The sequence below is a fragment of the Marmota flaviventris genome, chromosome 7 (genome assembly GCF_047511675.1).
Source record: "Marmota flaviventris isolate mMarFla1 chromosome 7, mMarFla1.hap1, whole genome shotgun sequence".
Taxonomy (NCBI): domain Eukaryota; kingdom Metazoa; phylum Chordata; class Mammalia; order Rodentia; family Sciuridae; genus Marmota; species Marmota flaviventris.
The window spans coordinates 116,145,621-116,160,223 of record NC_092504.1 but is presented as its reverse complement, the minus strand read 5'-3'; the positions used below and the strand labels follow the sequence as shown (position 1 = coordinate 116,160,223).

The 14,603-nt window shown below is 38.0% G+C and overlaps 1 protein-coding gene across 1 annotated transcript in view; it reads right to left on the bottom strand.

Moving 5' to 3' along the window:
* The window catches only part of Dchs2 (dachsous cadherin-related 2), a 250,204-nt gene that overhangs the window by 12,974 nt on the left and 222,627 nt on the right, over positions 1 to 14,603 (bottom strand). Inside the window, exons 17-18 of the mRNA XM_071614027.1 lie at positions 10,860 to 11,071; positions 7,522 to 7,673 (exon numbers count right to left, since the gene is read on the bottom strand). Of these exons, the coding sequence (XP_071470128.1) occupies positions 7,522 to 7,673; positions 10,860 to 11,071 (364 nt within the window). The remainder of the gene's footprint in view (positions 1 to 7,521; positions 7,674 to 10,859; positions 11,072 to 14,603) is intronic.

Here is a 14,603-nt window from a genome sequence, read left to right as displayed (position 1 = left end):
AACAGATATTGAAAAGAATAAAAGAAAATATAAAATCAATTCTAATGCATGCCCTTGGAGAGAGATCAGAAGACAACACATTAATAAAACAAGAACAGGATACTACAAAAAAAATTCAAGGATCATGGAAGAGCCTTTGGAAGTAAAAATGTATCTATTTATCTATATCTACATCTCTCTATATAGATAGATACAGATATACAGATAGATATAAATAAAAACTAGAACTAGAAAGCCATATATCCCATTTTAAACTAGAAAATAAATAAAAATTAAGAAGATTAAAATTAAGATAATATTCCAGAAAACTAAAATTACAAAAAACAACCAAGAAAGAAACAAAAAGTAGAAATAATATACAGCTAACAAAGTATACACTGACGTGATCTAACAACTGATTGAACAGGAAAATAGAACAACACAAACAAACAAAATACAAACCAAAAAATAAAAACAGAGGGTAGGAAGTTATCAATGAAAGAATACATGAAAATAGGAACAAAAGTCTCCTTATTTAAAGAAAACTGAACTAAAGAGGAGAAATACACCAAAGCACATAATCATAACATTTCTAGATGTCATGGATAAAATAAATAATCTAAAACCTTCCATAGAGAAGGAAAAAAATCATACAAAGTAAAAGAATTAGAAATACATAAGACTTCCCAACTGCAATGATGGGTTTTATAGGTAAAAGAACAATGCCTTCAAAATTCTAAAATATATTTGTCAACCTCTGTATTGTCTATTGCATAGATCACATGTGAGAGTACAATGAAGTCATTTTCAAACATGCAAAGACACAGATAATTTACATCTCTGGCAACTTTTCCTACAAAGCGACTGGAAGAGAAAAGAACTTATAAGGGCGTGCATGGGATCTGGAAACTCTGGGTCCAAAATAGTGAGGGATAAACCAGTGCTCCCTGAATCAAACCCTCCAGGCTAGCGCCCAGGAGAGCATAAAGCAGCAGAAATGAGGCCTCAGGGGGAAAAAAAAGCAACTAGATAGATTATTTGATATGAGAGGCATTTGGAAGAGAAAAAGATGGGTGGAATAACAAAGCTGATGGACCATTTATAAGAAATTGATACATGGACATAGCAAATTGAGTAAGATGAGCAAAACCGATTGGTGGTAATTAACTCAAGGAAGCTTGGTTTTGGCAGGGGGAGTGTGTGAAAGGAAATAAAATCACATATCTGGCTATGAAGAAAACATTTAGATAGTCATATAATATTAAGTATGTATTATAAAAGGCCATTGCTATAGTTCAGATCTGAAATGTCTCCCAAAAGCCCATATGTTAGGAGCTTGGTCCAAAGCTTGCCCAAATCCAGCCCATTCTGAAAGTACACCCTAGTGTCAAGCCTGAATTCCCATTGGTTACCACCATATGACATTCCTTCCTTTTAATATGGCATTGCTGAGAAAGAAGTAGTCTGTTCTAATTGTCTCTGCTTCCTATTTTAGTCATTCTTCTCTCCCTCATAATCTGCTTTCTGTCTATCATTTTGGTGGGTCTCCATGCATAGGTCTCTTCCAAATTGTGGACATAAACACCATAAACCTTCAAGTTCTTATTTGGCCTTGTTTGAAATGAAAAGAAATGCCAGATCACAATGGAATTCGTTGAAATTTCTTCAAAGGAAATAATCCTTCCATATGCACTCAGAAAACTAAAAGTGCTGTGCTAATATTTTGGTCTTTGTCAAGTATACAAGGTCAGAGAACATTTGCATTCAGGAGACTTGTTAGAGTCTGCAAACAAGTCAAAATAACACCTGGCATTTTGCCAGGGGAATGTTAGAGTTCATAAACAAGTCTGGATGGTGCCTGGCAAAATGCCAGAGGGAGTGGTTTGAGAAGTAACAAAAACAAGCCATTAAGTGTGGAGATTCCTTATTGGTTGACTGATGTATCTAGTTTATGTTAATTAGATAAGCTGTGTGGAATGTATAAATACTGCTCCTGTCCTGCAATAAACGGCTCCCACTCCTGCTGTATCAACCTACACAAGTTATTAGTCACCCCCCCTGATTATTCTGCTGCAGCTGGACTGCGGCAGAGACTCCCGCAGGAAAGTGAGCAAAAAGCATCAGTCAGATGAGGCCAAAAGTTTTTATGTAAATTTAAATAAAATCCTTTCTTTGAAGTTCACAGACACTCTTATAATAATAATAGCGAATGGCAAAGAAATATTTGTTGTTTGATCATCCAAGAATAATGGTGTCTGTAATAAATGTTTGTAATGGGAAGGTGTATTTGCTTACTTAATACATCAAATAGTTTTGTTTATGAAAATTAGTTTTTAACTTAAATGTTAATTTAACAACTTTATATTAATAATAATATTTATGCCATAGAAGTTGAATTTTTAAACATCTTAAATTAACAATCAGTCGACTAGGATTTTTTCTCATTTTTATTTAAAGTCCCTCAAAAAATTAATATGAATTATCTTGGTAAATTATCTTGCTAGAAACCAATTCAGTACAAACTTATTTCTTGCAAACTTCCTACAGGGAGGAATGCTTCTAGAAACTCTAACCCAATACAGTTTGAAGTCTTGTTCTTTTACCCAATCCAAACTCTCTGTTTGGTTTCCAGGACACCTTCTTTTTCTGGCTCTTTCTATCCCCTGAGTCTGTCAGTTTGGTTTCTATTTCTCTGTCTGATCCTCACAGGCGATAACTCACCACTTCCCAGGCTCATCTTCCAGGCTCTCCCTAGGGTGTTCCGTTTTACACCTTTTCTCTGGATAAACCTCATCTTAAAATCTTGACTCAAGATTCCTTTTCTGAGTTTCAGATCACGATTTTCAACTGTCTAAAGGGAATCTTTACCTTTGCTCTTGCACTGACTCTTAATCCTCATCTATTCCCCTGTCTTTCGTAGGCAGACATTTCAGAGCCATTTTCTATTTCCTTCTTCATTCAATAAATTAAAATTATCACCAAGTCCCTATGATTCCATAGCTGGATCAAGTTTTAAGTATGTCCCTGCTATTGTTTGTATCTGAATATCCCCCAAAGGCCCATGTTAAAGGATTGTTCCACAGCCCAGGGTATTACTGGGAGGCAGTGGAACCTCTAGAAGATGAGGCCTAGAGGGAGGTCTTTAGATAATGGGAAGTGTTCCCTCAAGGGGCATTGTGGGATACAAGCTCCTCCCTCTCCTCCTATTTCATTTTCTAGTCATGAGATAATGATTTTGCTCTAAAACATGCTCCCTCCCATGAGCTACTGCACCATCATAGGCCCAAAAGCAATGGGCCCACTAATCATAGACTGAAGTCTTCAAAACTCAGTTGAAATAAACCTTTTCTCTTTCTAAGTACATTTATCTCTGGTATTTGTTATGATAAAGGAAAACCAATAAGCACAGTCCCTTCATCTGGGTAACAGATCTTTATTAGATGCTGCCTAACTTGCCTGCCTTGTCTTCCTGAAGCAAGTTTTCTGTCATCCATCACTAGATAGCTTTACAAAATAAAGACAGAACATTCATTCAACTGCTCATGCTTTTCTATGGCCACAGAATAAAGTACAATTTTCATTATATGTGATATAAAATCATTCAAAATTTACCTGCAGCCTGCCAACCTCTGTGGTTACTACACACTCAGTTGATTCTCAGGTATATTCCATGGCTCATTATTTCCAAGCATACAAAATACTGTAGTACATCCATGCCTTCCTCATGACCTTCTGACTAAAATGACTTCCATTCATTTTCCATAGGCTGTCCATAAACTGGGGTTCCATTCCCAACACTGATGCTTATAAGTTGAATATTTTGGAAAAGATCATTAGTACCTCAGTCCATTTCTCACCCTTTATAGTCAATTGCTTTCCTTGTGTTTCTCATTAGTCACAGTGAATATTAAATGGAGAGTGTACTGTAAGTTGAGCGTTGCTTCTGACAAACAATTGCTTTTTCATCTTGAATATTTATGCCATAGAAGTTGAATTTTTAAACATCTAAATAAACAATCAGTTGACTTGGATTTTTTGCTCATTTTTATTTAAAGTCCCTCAAAAAATTAAAAATTTGGGCCCTATAATGTTACAAGGCTTATATGAATACCAATTGCCAAATTAAACAATGATATGTCTATATCAGTGATGAGTCCAGTAGCAGAAACCATTAACTCAAACTTCATTTTGGCATTCACACTGAACTGTGCTATTTCACAGTTGTGAGCTGGGGCTTATTTTTTAACATTATTTCAAACTTTAATTTTTTGTTCTAGGAAGCTCTACTATGACCATTCTCATGGGCTGCTTTCACATTTTATCATTTACTAGTTTTATTTTTGGCCAAGCAACTTTACCTGAATTTTACGACCTTCATTTTGTACATCATGCTATAAGAATTCAATTAGATAATAAATGTAAAGCAGGATCTCCATAAATGGCTACTGTTGTGATTATTAATATGCTGTCATGGGGTTTTACTAGGACCCCAATATGAATCTCCCTGAGAACAAGGACTGATTTGTCTTTGTATCTTTGGCTTTTTTTCTGGTAGACAGTTTTTATAAATTTAGATAAATCAATCAGACAAAGCTTAACGCCTATTTGATAATTTGTCACCTTCCCACTGAGTTTTATCAAATGTGCCCTCATATGAAAACTAAAATTATTTAATTTATTTATGCTTAGTAAAATCATAACTGACACTATGTCCTTTTATTCCCTCAATGTATATTTTAAAACCAAGTTTTGGGATTAGGAATATTTTCCTCAATGAGACAAAATAGCAGTACTTTAAAAGTAAAGTTGAAAACTAAATGAAAGCACTTCCAAAGCATTCACCCAGGGTATAGCAGACGAGAGGAAAATCATCCTATAATTTTCATTGCTACATACTCAGTATGTAGCTCAGGGACAGAGGGCTCGCCTAGTAGGCACAAGGGCCTGGGTTCAATCCCTATCACCACATAAGCTCAAAAAAAGAAAAATGGAAGCCAGAGGGCAGGCAGGGGTTGGGAGTGGGTTAGAGGAGAACCCGGAGAGGCAAGAAGCTTAAAATACTTTATTGCTTTAGTAATGCTGGAGATGATGTGTGAGCGTGGGCATGCATGTGTCTGTGGAGTGTGTGTGTGTGTGTGTGTGTGTGTGTGTGGCAGGGGTGGATAGGTTTCAACTTCTCTTTGTTTTCACTTTTCCCAGTCTTGAGTTAACTTCTTCATGGGGATTTGGAGAAATCCATTTTAAAATATTGGGACCAATTTAGATCTTGGGAACATAGAAACCATGACGCAAATAGGAAAAAGTTGAAAGAAGTTAGATTTAATTGTTAATTAGACTTCACTGAATAAGAGGAACACTATAACAGAAAAGTCAGTTATAACTGGGAAATGCTTAGCTCCTGCAACACAGCACTGTCAATCATCTCTGATTTGCAATCACTCAACTAGCACCGAGATTTACCTACAGTCATCCACAGAGAGGGCAAAAATACTTCATGCTCAAATTACTAAAGAAACAATGTGGTGGAAATAGGTTTTTAAATATTGACACATTGTGTCATAAAAATTGATTACACTAAAATATTACTTAAAAATTTCCTAATAATTAATACATGGCAAGGTCTTAAACTTTAAAAAGTACTTTGGAAATAATATTTTGAAATATATTAAATGAAAAAGAACTTGATTAAACTCTTAGAGTTGGAAGGTTTCTAGTTGCTAATTATTTCAATCCATCCAGGAACCTATTCTATTTTAATCAGTTCTCATTGTTTATTACCATTGATATATTCCACTTTCCTCATAAAACATGAAAGAAGTCTGGTATAGGAGAATATTGACCCAGCCATTTTTATATCTCTTTTTCTCTGAGTAAGAGGTCTGCTCTGTAGTTTGTATGGTAATAGTGTGACTCAGAATCAGAATAGCTGAGTGCAAGTCCAAGTTTGATCCTTAAATAGTCTGTGACCCTGAACAAGCTAGTGTATCTCTGTTGCCTGATCAGTAAATATGAAATGCCAACCTGAACTTCCTTGTGAGGTAGCTGTAAGGATTAAATGAAATAAAATGGTGTCTGCCCTCCCTTACCTGTGGTATTACTTCCCAGTTTCAATTTCCCAAGTCAACTGTTGCCCAAAAATATTAAATGGAAATTCTGGTAATAAAAAATTCATTATTTTTAAATTGTATGCTATTCTGGATAGTGTGATGAAAACTTACATTGTCCTGCTCTGTCCTGCTTGGGCATGAATCATTTCTTAGTTCAGTGTATCCGCACTGTATACACTACCCACCTGTTAGTCATTTAGTACCACTTGATTATCAGATTGCCTGTTGTGGTATTATAGTGAATGTGTTCAATAACCCTGTTTTACTTAATAATATCTCCAAAGTGTAAGAGTAGTGATGCCAAGGAGGCCCCAGAGCATAAAACATGGCAGAACAGATTAACTCTGGTACCATGTGGTAATGCTGCAGGGAATATAGGAAAAAATACAACATATATAGGGTTCACTACTTCATGGGGTTTCAGGCTTCCTCTGGCAGTCTTACATCTCCCACGATAAAGGGGCACTGCTGTAGTGTGTATGCAAATGCTCTTGAAAAAACATAAAATGGTTAAACAAATATAAAGCACACTGGAATGTACAACAAGAAAGCCAAGTCTCTTTAACCCCAACACATTCACCCAATTAGCCAAAGACAAACAAGGTTAACAGCACCTACCAGAAGCTTCCCAAGTACATACGCGAGCTTTTCCTCAGAGTCACACCGTGTAAGCACTACACACCACATGTTCTAGAGCTTTCTCCCCTCAGCAGCAAACACAGACACACCCCTTTCTTTTTTAAAGTGAGTTTCTTGGTGTATCATGGAAGGGTCATGCCATTGTCCTTTGCAGTACCTCCTTGTGGTGGTTCCTAAGAGTCTTTTGCTTTTACAGACTGAGATGCCACAAATATCTCTGCATGTAACTCTAGACTTTTGTAGCACTGACTGTTAAAAATACACAGAAGATCTGTGACACTATTACTCTCTCCTGTATAGTGTTTTGGATGAGGCTGGCATACCAGACAAAAGCAGTTTAACTTTGAACATATGCTTTTAATAAGATCATTTCTATTATTTCAGTTAGGACATAGTACTGCCACAAGAACCCTGATGACAACATTGTACTTTTGTGCACAAAATAAGAATAAAGAATTTTTCATTCCGTCTTCACTGTTTTAAAAATAAGAACAGTAAACATTTGCAGAGGGTGCTATGGTTCAGAAGGCATGTCACAAACATTTTTTTAATCTCTCTCTACATTTAACAGCATCACAAATTCCTAAAATCTTAGATCAGGTCTCATTCCTTTTTCCATATACAAAATTATTTCTAAGACTATTTTTACATGTCAAAAAAGGTAACCATAAACGGGATCAAAAGAAAACACATTTTACAGTTAAGCTCCCATATACAGGATGTTGAGACCCAAGCAATGACTCTACTAGACACCAAGCAGAAAAGTGGATCAAATGTACATGAATCCTGGACAAACCTGTAGGAGCTGGTGGCCTCGTAATCCAGAATCGAATTTGCTGTTATCACCCCGCTCAGAGCATCAATCTGGAAGGCTTCTTCTTGGTTGCCCGAGAGAATGGAATACTCAATAAGGCCATTTAACCCACTGTCCAGGTCAGTAGCAAAAACCTATGAGGAACCGACTCTTCCATTAGATAGGATTTAATCTGCAATATGGGATAAGCTTGCTTTTCAGAGAAATGCATTATAAAGGAATCACAGGTTGTTAATGCATTTTAAAAACCACCATTACAAACATTCAAAAAAATAAAAAACAATGCCTGAAGCTTACATTTAACTTTATAATAAAGTGCGTGATGAGGGAAATGAAATTTTCTGCATACTCATCCAAAGGATTTCCAAATAACTTTCACATGTTCTTGAGCTATAATTTTGTGCAATAGGCAAAATTGCTGGAAAAAATATCTAATTTGCTTGAATAGAAGATTTCCAGAGCTGTATATGGATTCAGGCTGGCACCAGAAAAGGAAATAAGTGTTACAGGAAACCTTCATATGGTGAAAAATAATTTTCATTTGCTGTTTTATCCTCCTGTTTAAACCATCACCTATAAAATAAGCCATGTGCAGATTTTTTATGTTTGATTCAAGTTTTAACTTAAAGGGATCTTTAAAAAAGATACAGCCTAGGTTTAGTGCTAATAAATTGAGATTCCGATCACTTGATTTGATGAGTTAGAAAAGTAGTACTGAAGCTGGAAAAAATGTTTGGCCTCATTCTCCATGGAGATGTACTGTGTAATTAAATTTTAATCACTGAATCAATTATATCAATGGATTGAATATCTTATTTAAGAATAAGTTTCTGATTTATTAATAAAAAAAATTCTACATACTCTGTGCCCCTCAGCCTTAGCTTATGTCCATTGTCTTCTCTCTCCTGGGCTGTTATTTGGATGTCGCAGTGGGATTTTGCTGCTAATCCTTACTCTCTTGATCCATCCTTCCCACTGCCACCAGATCTTAGTGGCCCTAGTGAAGCATTCAGGACCTCATCAGGAGGGTGCACAAGCCAATTATGGGGTACAGAAAGGCATCAATACATGGTGTCCTTTGGGATCACCAGGAAGAGAAACTAGTCTCCAACTGGGGACAAATACAGCCCATCACGTCCCTTGAGGTGTATACTTAGAAGTGGTATAGAAGGTGGGCCTTGTAAGGACATGGAACAGTGTTTTAGGATGCTGGTAACACGTGTGCACCACGGCTAACTTCAGAAAGGTATGCATCGGCAAGATAACTACCTGGTGAACAAGAAGCTGAGCAACTCTGGGTATCTACAGCACAGCTTCCTCGGGTTGTTGCCATCAAGATGAATCAGCTCTGCTCTGTCTGTCTTGATGTCCCTTCAAATTCCAAGAGAAAGTCCGTCTGACTGAGACTAAGGCAATGCACAGCACCTCTGGTGGGGCAGGGTGGGAGGTTAGTCAGTCTTTGATACAACTGCCAAGTCTGCACCCCAGCAAGGAGGAGCAGATCCTCAAGGGAAGTTTCTAGAATTGCAGACAAAATGGCCTGTGCGCAGTTAGGTAGCAAAACCCAGGAAGTAGCCTGGTATAACCTCTTTCTAGCAGGACAGAGAATGGCAGTGCTAGCTTCCTAGGAACTAAGCAATCTAAAAATGGGAAGAACAAAATGCATCATGTCTATCCCTGACTCAACCTTCTAGAAGTCTGCAATAACCTGAGGCACTGGTGAACCCGATTCTCCCTGATTTAGGCACCTGGGCTTTGAAGGCATCCTCACGAGCACTTACTCCACAGGGAGCAGTCTGGCCCTACCCAGATTAGCATGGGGGACAGAGAAGGGCAACGCCACAGGCCTCCATGCAGAAATCCTCCTTGCAAAAGGATCTGCCATCGCCACCATCACTTTCTTAAACATCCCAGTGTTGGCTGAAATCAGAGTAAAGACAGCACTTGTGGACCAGGTTGGTGACTGGAGAAAACAGGCTGCTCTAATACCAAATAAATCTGCAATAATAGACACGAGGATCCCGGATTGTGTGTGTGTGGCACTGAGGGGCACGAAGCTGAACCTCCAGCAGAGCTGCGACTCAACTGGTCCCCCGCAATAGAGGAGCGCGTGTGCATCAGGAACTGCACTTCAAGTAAAAAGAAGGCGTCTTTCTATATATTCAGGTGACTATATGTAAAGAAGTATTGGAGATCTTGTCCTGAAAATGCTAGCATTCCATATAAATATGTAGCCCAGAGAAGAAACCCATGATGTGATAAGTATGAGGTGCTGGTCACACCAGCAGCGTTCCAGGGGCCAAAGGCAACGCCCATTCTATGGCTATCTTTACCAGGAAGATGGTTTTATGCTGATTTTCTTTGCGGATTCGCAGGAAGTTGCAGATCCTTTGGTGCCCAGCTTCTTGACTACAAAATGTAGTTTAATGGTGAAGGGAAAGGAAAAAATGGGCACTAGTCCTGAAGCAAGAAGAAACACTACCCAGAATGGGTGAGGCTTAGAGCTAGACAACTAGACAGTGAAGATTCTCTTACTGTTAGGGGCTCATCAGTGAGATGAGGTGAGTCTTGAAACACAGAGGATCTGTCCACCTGCCTGTTCACCTGTAAGATCTGATGCAAAGATCAGTCCTCTGTGAAGTGTCACATTTCCCTCCAAGAGGAGACTGTGAATCACTCCTATTTGCTCTCATGACACTCATTGCAAGATCCTATTATGACATTAATTGTATAACATTTGATTTTATACTTATATTTCCAACCTCCCCCCTAAACTGTACATATTTGAAAGTCTAGTCATTTTTTTTTTTTTTTTGTGATCCTGCAGTGTCCCTCTAGTGCCTGCAGTGTTAGAGTCCCTAGAGAAACCAGGTGGGCAGCAATGGAGCATTGAATGAATAAAGAGGAACAAGAGTGAATGTAGAAATTTCAGATTTCATTCAATCTAAGGTTTCATTCAACCCTTAAATGCTGTACCTGGAGACATTTGTTTTGTTTTGTTTTTTTTTGTATTGAGGATTGAACCTAGGAGTGCATAAAAACTGAGCCACATCCATAGGCCTTCTTATATTTTATTTAGAGACAGGGTCTCACTAAGTTGCTTAGGGCCTTGCTGAGTTGCTGAGGCTGGCTTTGAACTGGTGACCCTCCTGCCTCAGCCTCCAGAGCCTCTAGGATTATGGGCATGCACCTCCACTCCCAGTGGGACATTTACATTTTAATTAATGTGTTGGACAGAAGCCTTTGACATTCTGTTGTACACTGATAATAATTAATACACACAAGTGCACACACACACACACATACACACTTCTGTTCACCTGTATGATGTGAGTGCTGTAGGGCTGGCCTTCGGACACTGAAGCTTGATAAAACCTTTGCCCAAAGCATGGCGAGTTGTCATTCACATCCTGTATCAAGACTGCGACTTTGCTGTAGGCTCTGTGTCCGCCACTTTCAGCTACAATGATGAGTTGCATTTCATTTCTGACTTCAAAATCGAGGAATTGGGGTTCTTTCACAGTGAGTTGTCCTATTTTTATTCCCAAGGAGAAAGAAAAGAGAGAATGTAGTGTTATTTTTAAAGAGATCCAAGTTACCCTTGACTCATAGGCTCACGTTCCCACCAGTCTCCCATTGGCAGGCCTCTCGTCCCCACTGACGATGGTCATTGTGGAAAGAGCTGTGAACTAACAAGTATTTGCAGGGTTTAAACATGTAGAGGGAAAGAATCCATAAAATATGTAAAATCTGGAGCTTTCTCTTTATTTATTTATTTATTTTGGGGGTACTGGGGATTATCCAGTAACCCAGGGGTGTTGTACCACTGAGCCACATCCCCAGTCTTTTTTATCTTTTATTTTGAGACAGGTCTCACTAAGTTGCTTAGAGCTTTGCTGAGTTGCTGAGGCTGGCTTTGAACTTGTGATCCTCCTGCCTCAGCCTCCAAGTCACTGGGATTACTGGGGTACTCCATAGCACCCGGTTGGGAGTTCTCTCTTCTACCATCCTTCTCTCTCCATATGGAGCCCTTTGTCACATCTGCAAAGTGCACCTTCCAAAGTCTCTTAATCCACCTCTTCTGCTGCCCTCCTCCAAGCTATCAGCATTTCCCTTTTTGTCCCCTGCATTAGCCACTTACCTGGTCTCCCCACCAATCCAGTTTCCATTCTGAACTAAATAAAAATGGATGCTGTCATTGTCCTGCATAAAATCCTTCACGGGCTTCTGACAGCTAACAGGATGAAGTTCAGCATCTTTAACCTGCAAGGGTCCACTCACTCGGGCCTCACCCACCTGCAAAGTTTCACTCACATCTTTCTCTACTTTGCCCTCTCTGCTCCAGTCATAACCTGCATCCGTCCAGTATCCCCTGAATGGTCATTTCAGAGTTGTCATGCATGCCTCTCATCTGCCTGGAACTGTCCCCACGTCTAGCCCCCTACAGGGATCTTTTTTGCCCTGTGCCATCCCAATGCCAGCTGCCCACAGACTCTCACAAAACATCTGCATTTGTAGGCAGCCTTCTCGGTCACCTTACATGTTTCAGGCCTATTAGTTCTCCAGGTTTATAAGCTCCATAAGGTGAGGACTATTACCTGTCTTTTACACTCCATCACATCACTTAGCTCAGGGTGTGGCCTCTAGAAGGCATTCGTGAGTACTTGAACATCCTTATATAAGAAGCAGAACTAAATAAAAATGGATGCTATCTTTTTCAGGGAAGCAGACTTTTGGGGATGATGTCATGCTCAAGTTTCTCCCCTAAATTAAGAAATTCCTTCTATATAACTGCCTTCTCTAATTTTTATTGCTTTTTCCCCCCTGCCATAGAACAAAATTTCAGATCCCACTTATTATCATTTTGACTATCTGAAATTCCATCAAGTAGAGACTTATCAAATAAGCACATGAAACCAAGAATAAATCCTAGCATTGGTTGCTTCATTTAGTTAAATTAATGGCTCCAACACCTCATTTTTGTGACTTGCTGGAGAAGGTTTTTCAGATCCTATATGGCTAAAGCTCCTTTTCCATGAAATGAGAATATTCATAATGACTTTATAGGGTAGCTGTGCAGACCACATGATACAACATCTCTACATGGAATTTTAGAAGTTTGATTTGCTGGCAAAAGAATCTATACTTTTTCCAGAAACTTGGCCTGGAAGAGCATATTTATTTCTCTGCCTGAACACATTTCCCCAGATAACCAACCTAGTTCAGAAAACACTTGAGTTTTATCTTTGATATTGAGTATGTATGTGTGTGGGGGAGTGTGTGTGTGAGAATATTATAGTTAATATTCTGTTACCTCAAAACATTAACTGTTTATGTTCTATATTCAGAACTCATTTTACTATCAAATTTAAAATATCATAAACTCACTATTATTTTTGACATCATATTTTCAGTATTATTTTGAGTCCTGGGACCAAATTAATTTTACACACCACAGTCTGTTTTGTTCAACACACCCCTAACAGAGAATTATGGGTAGCTCCCAATTTTGGCAACTGCAGAATCATTAAGATGTATCTTGTGGGTTGGTGATGAAAGTAGCTGGTCTTGAGAAACATCTGTGGCACAAAGGCTGATTCCTACACCCCTAAATTGTAGGGAAGCCAAGTCTGAGGTGGGTCCATGGCTCTCACCCGATCTCTAGAAAACACAGCATCATGCTATCATGCTATTGTGTTACTGTTTGTAAAGGAAAAATAAAATAGAAAGGCAACACTAAATTGCCAGTGTCATTTAGTAGAAAGTGTGCCAATTATGGTGCAGATCAAAGTGGAGTTTTTAATAAAAGGCTTGTGTTTACGCTTTGATAATTGGAATTTTGCACTTGGAATGGATCTATGGGTCTAATGCTTTCCTTGCTTGGTTTTTTATTTTTGGCATCATAACTGGCACATGCTGTGAAAGTTGTGCAAATGGAAAAGACAATAGCCAGTCTATGAGATGACTCAAGGCTGGCACACCTACTAAATCCACATTTTGCCTGCAATGATACACATGAATTTTTCTCAGAGACATCAAAGATGTAGTCATCAGTGAGATGAAAGTACTACCAGGCTGTCTAATGACATGGGCAGAAGTCCACATTTTCCTTATAGCGTGAAGCCTTGCAAATATCACCTTTACATTCCTGCTTATGCATTATGTGCCAGTTGTATATTAACTTGAGAAAAAACTGCAGTAATATTTTTCCTTCTAATACATAGCTTTAGTCCAAGTTACAAAATGCACATCAAAATGAGATTAAGATTCTTCAAATGCTACATGCTTGATAAAATAATCAGGTTACTTCAGTCATTTGTACACTGTGTGCACACAACTATATGAACCCAAAGCAGAATGTGACAAATATTTATGTTACCCAATAGCTTTTAAAACTCTCTCCTGCCACAAGCATGTCTTTGAAACATTGAAAGTTTGATCATTTTTGTTTTATGTCAATCTACCAAATAATGGACTGAATACTACCATCTGTTATTTACATACACTGTCTTAGTCTTAGTCAAACTCTAAAATTCCTGCTGGTTTAGACAGTAATAGATGTTTTTAATCCAAAGCAGCATGAAGTTTAAATACAAAAGTCAACCTTTGGCTTGTAACAATGGAACAGAGGTTCTTTGCATTTTTATCTTTTAAAAAAGTGACCACAATTTGAAAGACCAATTTTATTATTTAATCATATATACCAGTTTTCTATTTTAACTAATCCAAGGTTTAAAATACACACATCCAGAAAAATCTCTGTTAGGTATCTTTAGGCACAAATTTAATGATAATGTGTCAAAGATAGTATGAGACATGCATTTAATATCATAATTAAAAATCTAAAAGACTTCATGATAACAGTTATATATATATAATATGATTATATATATACATATGATTATATATACATATATATAATCTACACATATTAATGATGCTCATGATCAAGGCAACTAAAATGCTTGATAAGATTTGGATGCATATGATATATATGCACATTACCTATTGTTATGGTTTGGATGTGAGGTGTCCCAATAAAGCTCACATGTGAGACAGTGTAA